Raw genomic sequence first — 19,319 nt, 5'->3', positions numbered from 1 at the left:
CGAGCTGCTGCATATACAACATATGGACAGCAAGCAAAGCAAAGCCGCACACGTTATTACATCATCAGAACTTTGCCTCATTTAGTCATTTTGACATTGCCAAGACTATGTACATTACATAGAGAGAAGGGGAGCACCACACGGCTCCCCTTCTTCCCAAAGTCGATAACCAGCAAACGATGATGATGCGTCTAAAAGAGAAACATGACAACAGATAAGGGAGAGACTAATCAGTAATCGCAACTAAAGCACGGCTTAAATGCACATCACATTCCATTTGCAAAAACCTGACGGCAACAAGCCACCAACCAACAATCGACAGAGAAGCGGTAAGATAGGACCAAATCGATCATGCCGCAACAAACTACAACATTCTTTATTCCCTATTACTCTGAAGGATTGGTGCATAAGCAGGCATGAAAAATGCATATTGCTGACGATATTCCAGTCCACGTAGTAGCATACAACTAACAGAGAAAAAATTGGCCCATGCATGATCAGGTGCAGTATAGGGCAAACACACAACATGCCACGCCTGCTTATTATTGATGTACGGCAGGCACGGGTTGCGGGGGCACCAGCAGGGGGCGAGCTAGTACGACGACGGATGATCCGAACAGAGGCAGTCGTCCACCAGCTGCCGGAGGTTGGGGTTCTCCAACGCCGCCGCGACCCTCTCCTTGTCGTTCAGCTGTTTGTTTACTGTCAATCCAGCATGTTAATAACGACATACCATACTAAAGTAGCGCTGTTCAAACACAATTGTGCTATACAACTGCCGTTCTCGTTTTGCAGAGTTCAGCAGGTACAGAGTAAAATGAATTAATTGTGTAGTTCCATCGATAATGCTGCCCTGTCATGAGTTATAATGCCCAATCGTATTAGACTGAAAGCTACAAGCTTAGCCATGAGTTAGGTATTTGTCATCTTACGCACCTGATTCTTCATTAGCAAGAGATCCTGGAGCAACCTTAATGTCAATCTGCACATTCATACAACCCCCCAAAAAAAGGAATCATATTCCCACTGAAATGCTTAATAGCTGAATAATATATTCATCAGGAATTATTATGAAGGGGGTTTTGTTCAAAATATTATGATATACTTTTTTTTTGGAGATCGTTTGCATTATACCTAGCTCCAAATCTTAAACAGTGCTACTGAAGACAAGCACCTGACTACATAACTTGCAGATCCATGAATAGTATTCTACAGAAAATATAAGTTTAAAAGACTCAGAGATGATTTATGGTTCCTCTGAGGCAGATAAAAAAACCATCATAAATGGTTCAGTAGGTTTATTAACATTCTTATAGGTTATAGGAGCTAGCTTTTATGTGTGCACACAATTTACGGTGTATGGCTTGTGATGCCTGTCTGCTTCTCTTGATCTACACAATGTTTACGAATTTGCAAACATGCACATCTGTGTACATATGTGGCAAGTGTCTTGAGGGATGAAAAAAAACAATATCAACTAATGGTTAAATTTGTGACATTCCAACTATCCCATATTTCACTGCACAGAGACAAAAGATAACAGAAGTGCCTAAAATGAACATGCGTGAAAACTCTAAAAGTTTGGATAATGGCTGCTGATGGCACATATGCTACATAAAACATAATGTAAAGCATCTCAAGTCTCAACCAGTTGACTTAATCAGAACACCATGAATACAGAAACATAGTAATAAGCACCTTGAAATGCGGAGGGAAGTTTTGCATCAACTTAAGCCTGAGGCACAGACCAATCACTGTGGCCATACTGCAGTGTTGCACAGTTGGGGTGAAGGTTATCCTGCAAGCAATTTTAAGGTGTGAACAGTGATCCCAACAAACTGAAGCTGAATGATGCTTGTCAATTTCTTGCATGAAACAAAACATATTTTGTACGAGCATACTGTACTGTACAACGAGAGTAACAGAGGATGCTTTGCCCGCAGTAAGCAAATGCACCCTGAAGGTCGCAGAGTCCGTATACAGAATAAAGACATAATCTATAAGGATCGGCAAAGCTAGTGGGATATCACATCCCAAGCAGCAAGCAATCCTATGAGACATTCGTCTATTTAATTCTAGAAAAGCAATCAACCCTCCATTTCTGTACGCAACGTGCCTTCAAGATCATACTCTGAATCTCCACTGAGATGTAGGGAGTATAATATGAATGGTCAAATTGACTTGGTAGATCGTTTATGGTAGCAACTATCTTGTCACGAATGTAAATCTAGCTAGCCGGACTGTACGAACCGCGCACGCCGCGTTCCACATTTCGACTGAAGTAGTAGGAACCCTCAATGATTCTGGCTTCTAAGATTGGAAGGGGATGGTAGGGGCATGAGTGCATGACACGCCTGGAACAAAGCAATTACCATTGGAAATTAACACTGCCTCCCAGTCCCAGCCCCTACTAATCTGAATATCTGATAACTTGGTACCCTACTCATCGGAAAAGCTGAGCACATTCTTGCAGGCATACGTACTGGATGTGGCCGAGCTTCTCGTCGACGGAGACGGACTCCTGGGAGAGCACGCTGAGCTGCTCCAGCGAGTAGGGGTGCTCCGGGTCCTTGATGTCCCGCACCGTATCTGCACGCGCCCAAATCAGTCAGTCCCCCCGTCGCCGTCGGTGAAGGCAATCCAATCCAATCCAATCCAATCAATCAATGGAGGAAAAAGGGAACCCGAGGGATCCGGGGAGGGGAAGTTTGTGCTTCCGTTACCGAAGACGTCGAGCGCGTCGAGCGCCGCGTGCGCGGGGTGGGCGGCGCGCTCCGGCCGCTCGTGCACCACCGGGTTCGCGTTGATCATCCCCACCGTCATCTCCCCCCTCCCCCTCCTCCCCGGCGGCGGCGGTGCTCTGCCGTGCGACTTCGGTCGTCGGCCGAGAGAGAGAGCGACAAGAGGACAAAAGTGTTGGCGAGCTAGCAGTTTCGGTTTGGGGAAAAAGTGGGGCGAGCGAGCGAGCCGGTTTTTGCTAATCCGGTGGGCCGCGGCCCGCCTAACTTTCCCGCGACATGCGAGATGCCGCCGCCCTGGAGCCCCACGCCGCCGGGGCGCCGCGGACGGCCGCCGACCACTGCGCGCGCCTTCTGCGGCTGTGCGGCGCGGCCGCCAACCCGGGCGCCGGGCGCGCCGTCCACGCGCGCGCCGTCAAGGCCGGCCTCCTCGCCAGCGCCTACCTCTGCAACAACCTCCTCTCCTACTACGCCGCCGCCGGAGGAGGCGGCCTCCGGGAGGCGCGGCGCCTGTTCGACGAGGTCCCCGCGGCGCGGCGGAACGTGTTCACGTGGAACTCGCTGCTGTCGGCCTACTCCAAGTCCAGCCGCCTGGCCGACGTGCGCGCCGTGTTCGCGGAAATGCCCGAGCGCGACGCCGTGTCGTGGACCGTCATGGTCGTGGGGCTCAACCGCGCCCGCCGCTTCGGGGAGGCCGTCGAGGCGTTCCTGGACATGGTCGGGGACGGGCTGGCGCCGACGCAGTTCACGCTCACCAACGTGCTCTCGTCGTGCGCGGCCGCGGAGGCCGGCGGGGCCGGGCGGAAGGTGCACTCCTTCGCGGTCAAGCTCGGCCTGGGCGGCTGCGTGCCCGTGGCCAACTCGGTGCTCAACATGTACGGCAAGTGCGGGGACGCCGAGACAGCGAGGGCCGTGTTTGAGAGGATGCCGGCACGGAGCGTGTCGAGCTGGAACGCCATGGTGTCGCTCGACGCCCGTCTGGGGAGGATGGACCTTGCTTTGTCCTTGTTCGAGAGCATGCCGGACCGGACCATCGTCTCGTGGAACGCGGTCATCACGGGGTACAACCAGAATGGGCTTGACGCCAAGGCACTGTGGTTCTTCTCGCGGATGCTGCGCCATTCTTCTTCCATGGTGCCGGATGAATTCACAATCACCAGTGTCCTGTCAGCTTGCGCCAACCTTCGCTTGGTGAGCATCGGAAAGCAGGTGCATGCATACATCTTAAGTAGCGGGATGCCGTGCGTCGGTCAGGTCACCAATGCCCTCATCTCAATGTATGCCAAGTCCGGCAGCGTTGAGAATGCCAGGGGGGTGATGGACCAGGCAGTGGTGGCTGATCTGAATGTGATATCCTTCACCGCTCTCCTGGAAGGCTATGTCAAGCTTGGAGATATGAAGCGTGCAAGGGAGATCTTCGATATCATGAGCAACCGAGATGTCGTCGCCTGGACTGCGATGATTGTTGGCTATGAGCAGAATGGTTACAACGACGAGGCCATGGAGCTCTTCAGGTCAATGATCAGAAGCGGACCAGACCCAAACAGCTACACGCTCGCTGCTGTTCTTAGCGTGTGTGCGAGCCTGGCGTGCCTTGACTACGGCAAGCAGATCCACTGCAAGGCCATCAGATCACTGCAGGAGCAATCTAGCTCCGTCAGCAATGCCATCGTCACCATGTACGCGAGGTCAGGCAGCCTGCCATTGGCAAGGAGGGTGTTTGATCGGGTCTGCTGGCGCAAGGAGACGGTGACATGGACGTCGATGATTGTAGCCTTGGCGCAGCATGGCCTGGGAGGAGACGCCGTTAGCCTGTTTGAAGAAATGCTCCGCATCGGCGTGAAGCCGGACCGAATAACCTATGTCGGCGTGCTCTCAGCGTGCACCCATGCTGGCTTTGTGGACCAAGGGAGAATGTACTACCAGCAGATGCAGGACAAGCATGGCATCGTGCCTGAGATGAGCCACTACGCGTGCATGGTCGACCTGCTCGCCCGTAGCGGCCTGCTCTCCGAAGCTCAGGAGTTTATCCGGCAAATGCCCGTGGAGCCCGACGCGATCGCCTGGGGGGCGCTGCTCTCGGCCTGCAGGGTGCACAAGGACGCGGACCTGGCGGAGCTGGCGGCGGAGAAGCTGCTGTCGATCGACCCCGGCAACAGCGGCGCCTACTCGGCGCTCTGCAACGTCTACGCCGCCTGCGGGAGGTGGGGTGACGCGGCGAAGGCCTGGAAGCGGAGGAAGGATGGAGGTGTGAGGAAAGAGACGGGGTTCAGCTGGACGCACGTGCGCGGCAGGGTCCACGTCTTCGGGGCGGATGACACCCTGCACCCGCAGAGGGAGGCTGTCTACAGGATGGCTGCCAAGATGTGGCAGGATATCAAGAAGGCTGGCTTCGTGCCGGACCTCCAGTCGGTCCTGCACGACGTCGATGACGAGCTCAAGGAGGAGATGCTGAGCCGGCACAGCGAGAAGCTCGCCATCGCGTTCGGCCTCCTGGCCACGCCTGAGGGGACGACGCTGCGGGTCATGAAGAACCTGCGGGTGTGCAACGACTGCCACACAGCGATCAAGTTCATCTCCAAAGTCGCGGACAGGGAGATCATCCTGCGGGACGCCACGAGGTTCCACCATTTCAGGGATGGGTTATGTTCTTGCAAAGATTATTGGTAGAAAACCTTTTGATTCCCAAGGAAGGAGGAATGCTTTGTTGGTTCATTCTTGCAGATCTAACCGCTCCAGAAGAAGGGGCGGGTCTATGGTTCATACATGTCAGCAGCACACTGCGGTATTCCAGATGGATCGCGACAAGTCGCCTGGCCCAAATGGTTTCCCGGCTGAATTTTGCCAACAAAATTGTGAACTCGTCAAGTGGGATTTGAAATCTCTGCTTGATGACTTCCATAGCGGACAAATAGATATCTCTAGACTTAGTTATGGCTTAGTTACCTTGATCCCAAAATGCAGGGATGCTACACGAATACGAAAATTTAAACCCATTTGTCTCCTCAACGTGAGTTTCAAAATTGTTACAGAGGTTCTCATGAATAGGCTGAATTGCGTAGCTGGTGCCATGATTTCCCCTTTCCGGACAACTTCTGTGAAGGGCAGACACATAATGGGTGGGTTATTAATTTTACATGAAACCTTCAATACTATCCATACAAGAAAACAAGATGCTCTTCTTTCCAAAGTTGATTATGAAAAGGCCTACAACAAAACATACCTGAGATTAGTGTTCGTTAGTCTCCAGAACCATTTAGAGACATAGGCTTTGTTCATGTAAGTGAGATTTTGTACACCCAAACCACCCTGGTCCTTTTGTAAACACACCACCGACCATCTAACTAGTGTTTTAACACAGGACAGGAATCGCTATAATTCGAAACATATATGTGAAGAATCAATGCCTGTCCTGTGTCATAACAAAGCCTGGTGATTCCTAGTTCTGGGCTGGGTTAATTGCCAACAAGAAAGTTTCTTTTTTATTTATCCAAACACCATGTGGGTAATGGCAAAAACACATGGTTTTGGGAAGATTGGTGGATTGGTAATAGGCCATTAGAGCAATCATATCCTCAAATGTATAGCATTTGCCTAACTAAAAATGTTTGGTGTTGCAGATGTTCTGAAGAATGGACGGGGCTGTTAAATTTAGAAGAACCTTGTGTGGGGGTGATACTCTGACTCTTTGGGAGAGTGAGTATTCAGGAACCTTGTGCAGAAACACACCTTGCTGGTTGTGATGATACGGTTGAGTGGTCAACCACTGCTAATGGGACGTTTTCTGTCAAATGCATGTACAGAGCTTTACCGGTGCAGGAGTTCCTCTGGAAAGTCAAATGCCGATGAAAATCAAAGTCTTTCTGTGGCAAATAGCCGATTTTCTCGTGATAGCAACATGCTAAGGACAATTTGCTGCAGCGAGGATGGCGTGGAGATGGTTCCCGTCAGTTCTGCGGGTGTCCTGAAAGTAATGATCTTTAGGAGTGAACTCTTTGGCTCCTGGCTCCCCGGATTTAAGCTGGAAAGGAAATTGATTGCGGTTGCTTCTGAGAATGTGTCGATTCGTCTAGCTGGACATTGGCTTAACAACAACAACAACAACAACAACAACAACAACAACAAAACCTTTAGTCCCAAACAAGTTGGGGTAGGCTATGGACATTGGCTTAACGCATGGTTTATTTTGCAGACAAAACAGGTAAACCGTGAGGCGATGACCTGGAGGACCTAAAGCTATTCCAGCAAATAGCAAACGAGGTGTTTCGTTCAAAACCGTTGATCAGTACTGATTGATGCATACTGCTGCTGGGACTTCACAAGGAGGACGGGGGATTTATATTCAACCTCTTTCTGTCTCTTGTTCACTCTGCTGGAAGTTCCTTTGGGCCTGTAACAAGTGTTTGCTGCTGTTTTGCGCCCATTCGAGGGTTATGGGGTTTGTTTTGCCTCTCAAGTGTTAAAACATTTGGTTTCACATATATGAAGCTTTAGAGGAAGCTCTCTTTCTTCAAAAAAGTAAATGTCAGCTTCCGTTATGAACAAGGCCAAAGTGTCTTCCAGAAAAAACATGAAAGTGTAACTCCGCAAGTGCTTATCTAGCAACATTCTTTCACGATAGTCGATAGAGTGGACTCGACGGGTAACTCGCATGATCGAGCAATTTCGGCAAAAATGCGGCTGCTTCCACCCGTTCTGGGACTTGGTAGGAAGAAAAGTGTCCAGATGCCAACCTGTAGTCATCAGCGTCTCAGCAACCAGACAGAAAAAAGTAGTATTACTAATTTAACCTGTTTTTCAAAATCTTGGTTGTAAACATCACTAAAGTAATGTCGGGTCAAAAGAGCAGAGGTACATGTTGGAAGCACTATAGCAAAACAAAATAATGGCACCGGAGCCCCACTCTCCACGATTCTTGATTTCCAAAATTTTGCCTCCTGGGATGTGGCGGTAGACATGTCAGTCTCTGGAGGAAGCAGCCGTCCCAGCCATGGCTTGGTGACAAGATTGGTCAAGGGTTAGCCTTTGAGTGCTGCAGCTCCATGGCGCCTTTCCTTCTTGAAGCGAGCTTGATCTGGGTCAAAGCCGCCTTCGTCTGCGCCATAGACGGCCCAAGAAGGTGTCACGGCCATGTAATCACTGCTCTTGAAAGGCTTGCCAGATGTCACCTGCATTGGTGAATGAATGTCAACTCAGATGAAACTCTCATCTTTATCAGTCACATCTCAGTCTCTATCTACGTCAGTAAATGGGTACAGACAATAATGTATGGGAGTGCCGCATCATCACAATTTTTCCCTGCCATCTGATTTCTGATGCAAATGTATATATATAGGAAAAGATAACAATGCACAACGCAAAACATGGCTTCAAAAACATAGCTCCATGCCTGGATTTTATGGACATAGGTTCGTAACTTCATATGGTGCATGTATTGTCAGTTTGAGTACTTGCGCACTATTAAATTTCCCAAAGTAACATAGTACTAGAACATGTTATAGGATATGTACGCATGCAAAAGTTTGTGCAAAAACATGATCATATTGTGCACACATTTTTGCATGTGTGCAAGAGCGCCTAATGATTTATTTATTTTGCACAATTTTGTATGTACACATATTCTAAGACGATCAAGTGCTGCAATTTGTATTTCTAATGCACATTATATAAGCAATACGTACTTGCTTATGAGCATAGGCTCATATGTACAAGATGATTTTATTTTGGCAACCTACTGATACATGATGCACATAGAATAATAACTTGTGTACCGACACAAATGCTCAACCGCAGTATTAATTATTCTTGGAGGAAAGCTCACCAGTTCATTGAATCGGTCGTAATCTATCCAGGTATGCCATTTTCCATTGATCTTGAACTTGTCCACCTTTGCGAGCAGGACACAGCATGAATGCACATGCTCGCAGGCTAATTCATATATGCCACCACTTTTTGATGCCAACACCTCAGAGAATTCTTTTACATCAGCGTGCCAGGGGACATTTTCCATTGTCAACTTTGAAGTTGCTGACCTGTATGCATTACCGGAAAATATCAGCAACCCAAGAAGCCAAGCCAGAATCAGCATGTGATATTTTATTTTCTTTAAAATTCACTTACGAGCCACAGTATGTTACACCCTTGATTTCAATGAAATCAGGTTGTCCAAGTTTTAGTAAGTTTGCATATGCATCTATCTCTTCCACATTCCAGCCTTTGACCAGTGTCAGTCGGTACACCGTCCTTTGATCTTTGTCATGCAGGGACTTGAGCGAATCCTAAATATCAAAGTTAATAGTACGCAATGATAAGAGTTAGTATTTGTAAACCATAATTTCATGATGTGCATCTGCAAATATTTCTGCATATATACCAGAAAACGCTCCCAGAAGTCCGAAAAGAGTGGCCTATCAACAGCCTTCAGGCTTTCTTTTGTAGCTGCATCCACACTGACATACAGCTGCAACCATAGATAGAGGCATTATAATTATCTCTAGAATGTGTTGTCTGGGCATTAAAATGCCAAGCTCTGGATCTTAATTTCAATCAATTGAGAATATTACCTGGGTGATAGGTTTCAGAGCCTTAATCTTTTCAGGAAATTGAGCATTTGTAACCAGAAACGTAGATATGTGTCTGCGATGTAGGTCATCAACCAGAGTATTTATCTCTGGGTACATAATTGGTTCGCCAACAAGAGATAATGCACAATGTCTAGGGGATAGACCCTCTGCTAGTCGCTCTGGCTTTACTCCTGAAAGAAAGAGAGCAAGAAACAGCATAATTAAAGACCACAGTGTACTTCATGATACAAATATTATGGTACTAACTAATATTCCAGGCAGAACCACTGCATTATTTAATCAATAGCTTTACAGGATAATTATGAGGTTCTATTAATCATGTAGAGCCTAAGTTCTCAGCGCTGCAGGCTGAGTACACAAAATAAACAGATCAAAAGTTCACACTTGATGCTGCCTGGCATATCTTAATGGAACACTTCCGTCACGATTATTGCTGGCATAGGGTTGAAAACCTTTTAAAGGCTGTATGCGTTTAGGCAAGTTACAGGTATTTTGCCATGGATCTATTTTTTGTCCGGGCACTAGAATATTCAGTGCAACTTTTATTTGGCAGAATAATGCATACCTGGCACGCCTTTCATTTGCTTAACCATCTTCCTGTGTTCGTCAATTGCAGTATTAACAATGTCAAGAGGATCGTCCATCTTCCACTTCCAACTCTTCCCAACAGGATTTGTGTGATGCCTCCAACAGAACACACACTTATTTGCACAAGCCAAACTTGGAGTTGCCTCCATGCATCTACAAAATTGAGCATCTAATAATCAGAAAACAAACACTGACGGAAGCAAACCACACAAATATTATGTTGTGCGGAGTGGATCTATGTTATGAAACCGATCTGTGACATAGAATATGTATGAACTAGTCCAACCATGTATTCAGCAAGCATTCCAATATACCATGCTACAGAAGCAAAAAAAATTCACCTGTGGCTTTCTATGCCATAAAATGAGTGCTTGTAACACCCTCCCCGACCTCGAAGCTGTGACTTCGTCCATCTACAAATCTTCACCCCACTATGAGAACCAACAATTTTGTAGCCCTGGAAAAAAACCACAGGGATTGATTAATAGGGCACTAGATTGCAATATGTAGAATGAAAATATAAAGACGAAGCACATAAACTACAGAAAACAACTGTAAATTGTTAATCCCATCTAAACAGGTGGAGAATTCTACCTTATAGGCAAGGACCACAGAGATCTGAGTACATACACAACCCTTGTGTTAACCAACATCAGTTTGGGATCAGGAAAAGTTGTCTTAGATCCTAATCGAAAGTTCCATGAAGATGCTTGGTTGATTACTTGGCAGTTGCTTCAACAATCTCACTCTATCATAGCAAATTGCCAGACTAAGTATCTACACGAACCATTATTTTCACTAGCACGACATATACTAGTTCGATAAATTTAGAGGGGAACTAATTTATTTGCTGCCTAGCTATGCTTAAAAACTGCCTCAGCCCACAGAGATCTTAAAATTTTACTCTAGTTTCTTACCAGTGATGTATGTCAGGTAAGCATAGATTATAAAAAAAGAGCAGAATTGGCAATACTCTATTTTCATTAGGCATCATAGGACTCTTCAAAATTTCAGGTTGAAGCGCTTTTACATATGCAGTCAAGAGCATTATTATGTAGTATAACAGAAAGAATGTAACAACAAGTTGATGCTCACTTGTTTCTCCAAGCTCGCCCTGATTATGGGCGTGACCATGGCCCTCGCGCCGTTCTGCCCTCCATTGGGCAAAGCACCCTCCACCTTCCCATTCTGCTTCTTTGCTGTCGCCTTGCCGGCAATGTCTTCCATGTCAACCTCCCCACTAGCCACCTCCTCCTCCTCTTCCTCCTCATCATCGTCATCATAATCGGACTCCTCCCCTTCCAGCCCATCAAACCCATTGGTCTCTCCATCGACTCCGTCCTCCTCAACCTCCTCCCCTTTGACCACCCTGAGCACCCTCCCGCACCACTCCTCGAAGACGTCATCGAGGTCCCCCTCATCCACGTCGCCCTCCCCGACGGGCAGCACCTCGACGGCCCCGAGCGCGCGGAGCCAGCGCGAGAAGCTCCTGGCGGCGGCGTTGAAGGTGTCGCCGTAGGCGCGGGAGCCGACGCCGAAGACGGCGAAGCGGAGGCCCGAGAGGAGCAGCGCCCCGGCGCGGAAGTCGGCGGCGGTCTCCGCGAGCCAGCGCGCGAGGAAGGCGGCGCCGGGCGGGGGCGCCCCGGCGTCGTGCGTGGGGAGGACGAGGAGGAGCAGCGGGACCGAGGGCAGGTCGTCCGGGTCGAAGGCGGCGGCGTCGGTGGCGCGGGCGGGCAGCCCGGCGTCCGCGAGGCGGGCCGAGAGGCGCGCCGCGAGGGCCTTGGAGGTGCCCGTGGCCGAGGCGTAGAGGAGGGTCGGGGCGGCGGCGGCGGCGGGGGCGGGGGAGGAGGATGGGGATGGGGAGGGGCGTAGGGTGCGGCGGAGGCGGCGGAGGGTGATGGACTTGTAGAGGAAGAAGAGGGAGGAGGAGGAGAGCAGGAGGAGGAGCGCGAGGTGGGAGGTGCCGGAGGCGGCCGCGGCCGCCGGGGAGGGGGGCATCGCGGCGGCGGGCTGGGGTTTGGTGGGTGGGGAGGGGGAGGCTGGCTTCCGGCTTTGGTGGGTTTTGCTGTGCCCTTGCGCGCCGCGCGAGGCGGTTGGGGTTTGCTCTTCTTTCTGAAACTGAAACTGAAACTGAAACTGAGACGCCGTGCACGTCAAACTTCAGAAAAGCGTCCCAAAGTCTGACGATCTTTTGCAATTTTTGCATTGTTGTCGCACTTTCAGAAGCACACCGAATGACTCATCAACTCTTCTACTGCATCCTTGTATAAATTCATTTACAACGTTCACAAGCTTTACATCCTTTTACACATTGTTACAATACAATGTTCAGAAACAGCACAGCGCAGCCCTGTTTACACGACCCATCCAGCACTTACTCTGAACCTAAAGCTGGATGCTGTCCAAGACAGAACTGACAAGAGTAACACTGTCGCAATCGCGCGTGTGTGCGCAGTAGATGGTCGTGGAAGCCAACAAATGAACGAATCGGGTGCCTTCAACCCAGATCAACAACCAGGAGCATCAAAACTATGTCTGTACCACATCAAGAAAATGTGCGCCTTGTGATATAACGCGATAGTTCACGGTCGCCACGTTGTTTTCTTTACAGACATGATGCCCTCCTTGTCCTTCCTGAAGGTCATCACGATCTCCCAGTGGAGCGACTTCAGGATCGCCTCCAACGGGTCGAGGATCTCGAGCTTCTCCCGGATGATGGCCCACCCTCCGGGTCTCAGGATCCGGTCCATCTCGACCAAAATCGAGACAGGTTCCTTGCATCTGCATTGTTCAGGTCATGTCAGCATGTCACATCAAACACTGTAAGCACACCGAAAACTATAGACCGTCAAAGTTCAAGCGAGGGTACTTCATTCGACAAACATACCTGTTCTTCAAGCGTGAGAACAAATGGTCGGCATGAAGAAGATCGTACGACCTTGGATATGTGCTAAATGGTTCGCACCAGTCGTGATAAACACCGACCAGCCCGCGCTCGAAGATTACAGGTAGGGTGTCTGGGGCATGCACGGGGACAACATTCATGACCCAAACTTTTTCAGACGACAAAGCTGCAGCAAATCTGCAAGGAAACACGCATATAAGTAAGAGAAATTCAATTTATATACTGGGAAATGTGAAATTGAGAATGGAGAGCGTACCCTCCATATACAGCCTTCATATCCAGCACGTTTCGGATATTTGTCCAGTTAATACCCAAGCCATCCAGATACGATTTCTCAACGACGGCCTTCCAGTGGCTATGATCAGCAGACACCCTTGTTTGCAGGTCCCCGAGCCAATCAGGAAAAGTCTCGAGCCTCTTGGGCCACTCCTCAGGCCACTCACTGCCTCTTTCTTCGATACCAGCAGGAGCTTTGTGCAGGCAATGCTTGATTGGAGTATACCTACAAAGGAAAACAAACGTTTCAGTTTCACAAGCCAAACAAACTCCAGTGTACATGATAATTCAGGAAACACCGTAGTGATTAATCCAAGTGTCCTAGTTACCATGCAGTAGCTTTGTTTTGCTCTTCCTTGCAAAATGGAGGATCTTTTTTTGCTCTCAGGTCATACTCGTCATTTGAGGCTGGTCGCTGAAATATCTTTACTCCAAGCTCGCTGACATCATCACTGTTGTAAGCTATTACGTTCCAACAAACCGCGGTCATTGAAGCTGATATTCCTGTAAAGTTCATCAAGACATTTAAAACATAAACATTGGGCGAAATAGAACATAACAAGGCCAGTAATGGCCCCATGAAAGTCGTGATATTTTACATGCTTGTTCGTTTATAATGACATCGGTATTTCAGCAGATTCCAGCCTTTTCTCCACACACACACAGTAACGTGCCATACCTTCTTCACTCTCGAGGTCACCATGTCTGCTCGATATAACGAAGTATCCTCCTGGGCGAAGGATCCTATTCATCTCTATGAGAAGCTTTCCACCTAATCCATACAATACAAAATGTTGTTCAAGATGTGAGCAACGCAGGATAGTGGCATGCTGGGTCTAAAAGAGAGGAACGAAGCAGCATGTAAATACCATTAGAATGCCATGGTATGTTGCATTCACTACAGTGGATAATATCAAATGAACCACTAGGAAAGGGTAATCTTCTTGATCCCAGACTGCCAATTGTTGCAGGGATGCCGCGTTCAAGGGCAACTTGTGCAAGGTCTGTCTGGTCATTTGTAAGGCCTAATGACAGTGTAATCACATCCTTCTCGAGTAGAGCAACTCCAAACCCAGCACTTTTGCATCCAATGTCCAATGCTATGCGAATATTTTTACCCCAGTCAAGATCAGGTGCCATCTGCGTGACAAACAAAATATCATATAAATTGTGTTAAGCACAATAAGTAATAGTACAAAATATAAAAATATTTGTATTTCAATTATAAAAAATGTAAACAATGTTCCATATTAAGTTTTAGCCAAAGTCAACTAATTTGTTCCATTATGAATTACTGTGTAAGAACTAAATTTTTGAATCCATATACCAGGACACTCAGTGTGGTAAATGATTTCACAGTTGATGAAACCACATAGGAATGACCTTCCAAAAATCAGGAAAGTTATCGACACATTAACCAAGAGACAAAAGATGAAAATCATCTGAGCAGATCACAGCTAAGACATTAATTGTCTTCACGCAAAATGGTTCAATCTTTAAAAAGAACAGAGCTGTGTGCATAGATTTCCCAAATAATTTGTTCCATATTCACATTTATAATCACACACTTCTGCTACATGATCCACAAATTTGTTACTGCACTTATTTAGTGTTCAATCAGTTAGCAATGTGCAGAAATTGATTTAATATCATTTCCCACTAGTAAACTGTAACTGAGTCTTAGTGCTAGAGCTCTTTCTGGTTTCTGCATACAACTAACAGCAAATGTAAAAGATCCACCAATTGTTACCTCATCAATCGTGTCGATATAATGTCTTGCGCCGCCTTTGAACTCCGATTCCTCCGGCGGGAACACCAGGTGCTCGCCGGTCCGATTCAGCCAGCTGTGGTCCTTGGCATAGCTCGACAGTCTAGGATGCCCAACATTCCCATACCAAATCTGCAGAGACAAGTGCATAACGACAGTTCAGAGTTCAGACACACAAGAACAACCTAGTAAAGCAGAAGGAGGAAAACATCATGATTTTTCATCCAATTATGCTCGACCCCCTCACCTTCTCCTTCCTCTCCGGCCATGGAGCAGGCAGCTTGTACTCCTTTGGCAGTGACACCAGGCATGTCACCGGCGACCTCGGGCAGCTCCGCTCGTGGTGCCTCTGGCTCCCATCCCCATCGAAATCCACGCAAGGGGTGTAGTGGTGGCCGCTCTTGGCGCTGCAGAGCTTCCAGTGGTAATGCGCGGCCGGGCTGAAGAGCGGCGGCAGCTTCTTCTTCTTCTTGGAAGCCTTGCCCTTGGCCGCCTCCGGGTCCTCCTCCTCCTCGGCGTCTAGCTCGCTGGATTCGTCGGCCCATTCCAGGGCCGGCGCCTTGTCGTTCTCCTCCTCCTTGGGCGCCTTCCCCGTGGCGTCCGCGTCGTCCTCCGGCACGGACAGTTCCGGCTCCTGCTCGTCCTCCCACTCCCACTCCGGCTCCAGTTTGTTGGCTTGTTCCGGCTCGGTGAGGTTGGACCTGAGCGCGGCGGCGTCGGGCGAGGGGGTGGCATTGGGGCGGCGGGATCTAGGCGGGGAGCGGCGCTTCTTGCGGCCGCGGGGGCTGCTGGCGGGGCGGGGCTTCCTGTGGACGGCGCGGGCGGTGGCGTTGCGGGGGTGCGCCAGCGCTCCAGGGGGCGGGTCGGCGACGTCGGCGGCGAAGTAGGTGCGCTCGGTGGAGATCTGCTGGGAGGAGGAGGTCGGGGCGAGCGTGGTCCAGGTGACGACGAAGGAGAGGCCGAGCGCGATGGCGATGGAGACCTTGGCGGCGAAGCCCAGCGGCGGGCTCCTCCTCCACCAGCTCACGAGCGCCGACGGCCGGCCGGGCGGGCCCCGGAACACCGTCATGCGGCCGCCGGCTGTCGGTGGAGTGGGGTGGGGCTGGGGCGGGCCGGAGTGGTTGGTGGCGGTGGCGTGGACTGTGGGGGGAGGCGGAGGAAGTCCGGGAGGAACAGAGTTGGTTCCTACGGTTCCTTGGCTGTTTTCACCATTTGTTTAAGGTGTTTTGCATCAATTTTCTGGCTTGAAAAAACTTGTTCGTGTGCATGGTTAGTCAGTGGTCAATTAATGGTGAGTGAGCGAGCTTGGCAATGCAATGAGAGAGCTGGACAGGCCACCAGCAGGTTGATGGGCAGTCTTCACTTTGATGGAGGGAGAGAGAGAGGGCATCTTCAACATCCTAAATTAAAATGTGAGAAATCATAGATCATTCTGGGAAATGTGAAATATTTCCTCCGTCCCAAAATAAATGACGTTGATCAAAATAAGTGATACGTACTGTAGATTATAAGACTCATTTGAGACCACAACATTAAAAGCCTCTTTTGACTTACAAAAAACTGAAGGAAAGAAACATGGGAATACATTTTTTTACCATGGTGACGCTTGATCTAACTGATTCAAAGGAATGGATCATAGGAAAATGGAACAATTTTTTATTTATTTTACAATCAGAACAAACCTCCTTTTTACATCCCTATACACGAAGAACAAGGCAAAGGCCATAAGTACCCTAATACCAATTTAATCTTACATGTTGCATAGTGTTTTGCCTTGGTTAAGGTTTCGTGTTTTTTTTCAGGATTCGTGTTTTTTTATATATATTTATGTGAATCAAACATCCAATTTTACAGATTCTCATGTTTTCATAATCCTCTATTCTGCACGTGCAATTCTACCGTATTAGTGTGTTTTCCCTATTTCCGAGTTTCTAAAATCAAGCGATTCAAAGAGGCCATGAGGACGATTAAAATCGTTCCTATCGATTACAGAGGACATCATGTGAGTATGTTCTAGCTTTGTTCTACCTTTGTCTTAAAATATTAAGGTCCATGCTACTTTTTTCATTCTTTTTTTCTGACAAAGGGTGGATTTTATAGGTTCAAAATGTATGTAGCATCAAGGGGATACAACCACAATGAGCACACATCCGGCCTCTATATGGTTAGGATGCACACAACCAGCATCGATGCATACACACAAAAAACACGCCAGCAAATAGCAAAGTCATGTAAGGCCAAAGTTATGCGTAGACGACGGAAATAAGAAGAAGAAACCTCAAAGTGATCAGATTCGCGGTCGACCAACTACTCTTTTCATTCTAAATTAATTAAGTTCCAGCTTTGTCTTAAATCAAACTTCTCTATATTTAAGTTAAAAAATATACTTCCTCCATTTTTGTATACAAGGCCACTATCAAAATTATAATTTGCAACTATACAAGGCCACTAACATCAATCAAGGTAAAATTGATGAGGTTTGCCTCATACTAGCAACCGGGGACATTAATACCCCTTGCATGCATGTGGGAGTGAGAAGCTTGGTTTCATGTACCACATTAATCAACCAACGAGGAGTGAGAGGGTTGTCTTGTGTGTTGAAGAGAAAAATACACATTAATTAACACGTCGAGCGAGGAAAAAAGACAAGCTTGCAATATTGGCTTAAGTAAGCATTAATTTCTACCTTGGTATCTGTAATATGAGTTTGTGGCCTTGTATACAAAAATGGAGGGAGTATATAACATGTTAACATCTACAACATCAGATATAGATATAATATTGCATAATTATATTATTATGAATCTAATGAAATTAATTTGGTATTTATCTTTGATATATATTTCTGTAGGGTTGGTCAAGCTTAAATAATGTCGTCTTAGGATGAAGCTCGAACAAAAAAGCAATTAGTAATTGAAACGGGGGTAGGTAGTAAAGCAATTAGGCAAATAATGTTGCATCTTATATACAAATCCTGAAGGAAATATGCCCTAGAGGCAATAATAAAGTTGTTATTTTATATTTTCTTATTAATGATAAAGGTTTATTATTCATGCTAGAATTGTATTGATCGGAAACCTAAATACATGTGTGGATACATAAACAAATATCGTGTCCCTAATAAGCCTCTACTAGACTAGATGGTTAAGGTTTCCTAACCATAGACACATCATTAGGAGAATGATGTGATGGACAAGACCCATCCGTTAGCTTAGCATATGATCATCAGTTTATTGTTATTGTTTTCTTAATGTCAAATACATATTCCTTCGACTATGAGATCATGCAACTCCCGGATACCAGAGGAATACATTGTGTGCTATCAAACGTCACAACATAACTGGGTGATCATAAATATGCTCAACAAGTATTTTCAAAGGTGTCTGTTGAGTTGGCATGGATCGAGATTAGGATTTGTCACTCTGTGTATCGGAGAGGTATCTCTGGCCCCTCTCGGTAATGCACATCACAAAAAGCTTGCAAGCAAAATAACTAAGGAGTTAGTTTCGAGATGATATATTACGGAACGAGTAAATAGACTTGCCGGTAACGAGATTGAACTAGATATGAAGATACCGACGATCGAATCTCGGACAAGTAACATACGATAGACAAAGGGAATTACGTATCTTGTCATAATGGTTCGGCCGATAAAGATCTTCATAGAATATGTGGGAACCAATATGGGCATCCAGGTTCTGCTATTGGTTATTGACCGGAGAGATGTCTCGGTCATGTCTACATAGTTCTCGAACCTGTAGGGTCCGCATGCTTAACGCTCATTGACGATATAGTGTTATATGAGTTATGTGATTTGGTGACCGATTGTTGTTTGAAGTCCCGGATGAGATCACGGACATGACGAGGAGCTCCAAAATGGTCCGGAGGTAAAGATTGATATATAGGACGATACTATTTGGACATCGCAAGAGTTTCGGAGGTACCGGGTAGTCATCAGATCACCGGAAGGGGTTCCGGGAAGCCCCGGGAGGCTATATGGGCTTAATGGGTCAAAGGGGGAACAAGGGGCTGGTGCGCTCCTCTCCCTGGCCGCCGTCCCTAGGGGAAGGAAAGGGGGAGGGTTGGCCCCTCCCGCCTTTCCCTCCTCATGATAGAAAGGAAGGGGGGCACCACCTCCCCCCGCATTCCACCCGCGCGCAAACAAGGAAAGGGGGCGACCAAGGGCAGGAGCCCAAGGGGGATTCGGCCACCCTTGGGGCGCCTCCTGGTTGCCTCCCCTCCCCCCCCCCCCCCCACACACACACACATATATATATATATATATATATATGAGAGAGGGGGCGCCACACAAGGACCATGCCAATCTCTTAGCCGTGTGGCGCCCCTCTCCACAGTTTCGTCCCTCAGTCATATTTTCGTAGTGCTTAGGCGAAGCCCTGCGAAGAAAACATCACCACCACCGTCACCATGCGCATCGTGCTGCCGGAACTCATCCACTA

At 47.8% G+C, this 19,319-nt stretch overlaps 4 protein-coding genes across 7 annotated transcripts; 1 reads left to right on the top strand and 3 right to left on the bottom strand.

The window, feature by feature from the left end:
• Nucleotides 1-321: 321 nt before the first annotated feature.
• LOC123113473 (protein AE7-like 1) lies at nt 322-2,929 on the bottom strand. 2 transcript variants are annotated; one of them, XM_044534709.1, is made up of 5 exons: nt 2,724-2,929; nt 2,484-2,589; nt 1,699-1,798; nt 937-982; nt 322-853 (listed from the first exon to the last, which is right to left on the bottom strand). In XM_044534709.1, exons 1-5 carry the CDS (start codon nt 2,821-2,823, stop codon nt 768-770), a joined length of 438 nt encoding a protein of 145 aa, XP_044390644.1. In that variant the 5' UTR covers nt 2,824-2,929; the 3' UTR covers nt 322-767. The 2 variants fall into 2 exon arrangements, with proteins under 2 accessions (XP_044390644.1, XP_044390645.1); XM_044534710.1 differs by having other exon boundaries at nt 322-702.
• Nucleotides 2,930-3,017: 88 nt separating this feature from the next.
• On the top strand, nt 3,018-5,767 carry LOC123113470 (pentatricopeptide repeat-containing protein At2g22070-like). The gene has a single exon (XM_044534704.1). It carries the CDS (start codon nt 3,018-3,020, stop codon nt 5,406-5,408), a length of 2,391 nt encoding a protein of 796 aa, XP_044390639.1. The 3' UTR covers nt 5,409-5,767.
• Nucleotides 5,768-7,486: 1,719 nt separating this feature from the next.
• LOC123113472 (S-adenosyl-L-methionine-dependent tRNA 4-demethylwyosine synthase) lies at nt 7,487-11,923 on the bottom strand. Its single transcript, XM_044534708.1, has 8 exons — nt 11,006-11,923; nt 10,252-10,367; nt 9,888-10,063; nt 9,302-9,492; nt 9,112-9,198; nt 8,859-9,016; nt 8,560-8,770; nt 7,487-7,906 (listed from the first exon to the last, which is right to left on the bottom strand). Exons 1-8 carry the CDS (start codon nt 11,906-11,908, stop codon nt 7,757-7,759), a joined length of 1,992 nt encoding a protein of 663 aa, XP_044390643.1. The 5' UTR covers nt 11,909-11,923; the 3' UTR covers nt 7,487-7,756.
• A 222-nt stretch (nt 11,924-12,145) lies between these two features.
• LOC123113471 (probable methyltransferase PMT28) lies at nt 12,146-16,091 on the bottom strand. Of its 3 annotated transcripts, none has more exons than XM_044534707.1 (8): nt 15,107-16,091; nt 14,842-14,991; nt 13,961-14,231; nt 13,771-13,863; nt 13,421-13,595; nt 13,072-13,317; nt 12,849-12,992; nt 12,146-12,691 (listed from the first exon to the last, which is right to left on the bottom strand). In XM_044534707.1, the coding sequence occupies exons 1-8, from the start codon at nt 15,926-15,928 to the stop codon at nt 12,493-12,495; spliced, it is 2,100 nt and encodes a 699-aa protein (XP_044390642.1). In that variant the 5' UTR covers nt 15,929-16,091; the 3' UTR covers nt 12,146-12,492. The 3 variants fall into 3 exon arrangements, with proteins under 3 accessions (XP_044390642.1, XP_044390640.1, XP_044390641.1); XM_044534705.1 differs by having other exon boundaries at nt 12,780-12,992; nt 15,107-16,090; XM_044534706.1 differs by having other exon boundaries at nt 12,798-12,992; nt 15,107-16,087.
• Nucleotides 16,092-19,319: the final 3,228 nt, after the last annotated feature.

This window comes from Triticum aestivum, chromosome 5B (genome assembly GCF_018294505.1).
Source record: "Triticum aestivum cultivar Chinese Spring chromosome 5B, IWGSC CS RefSeq v2.1, whole genome shotgun sequence".
Taxonomy (NCBI): Eukaryota; Viridiplantae; Streptophyta; class Magnoliopsida; order Poales; family Poaceae; genus Triticum; species Triticum aestivum.
This window is presented reverse-complemented; position numbering and strand designations above follow the sequence as displayed.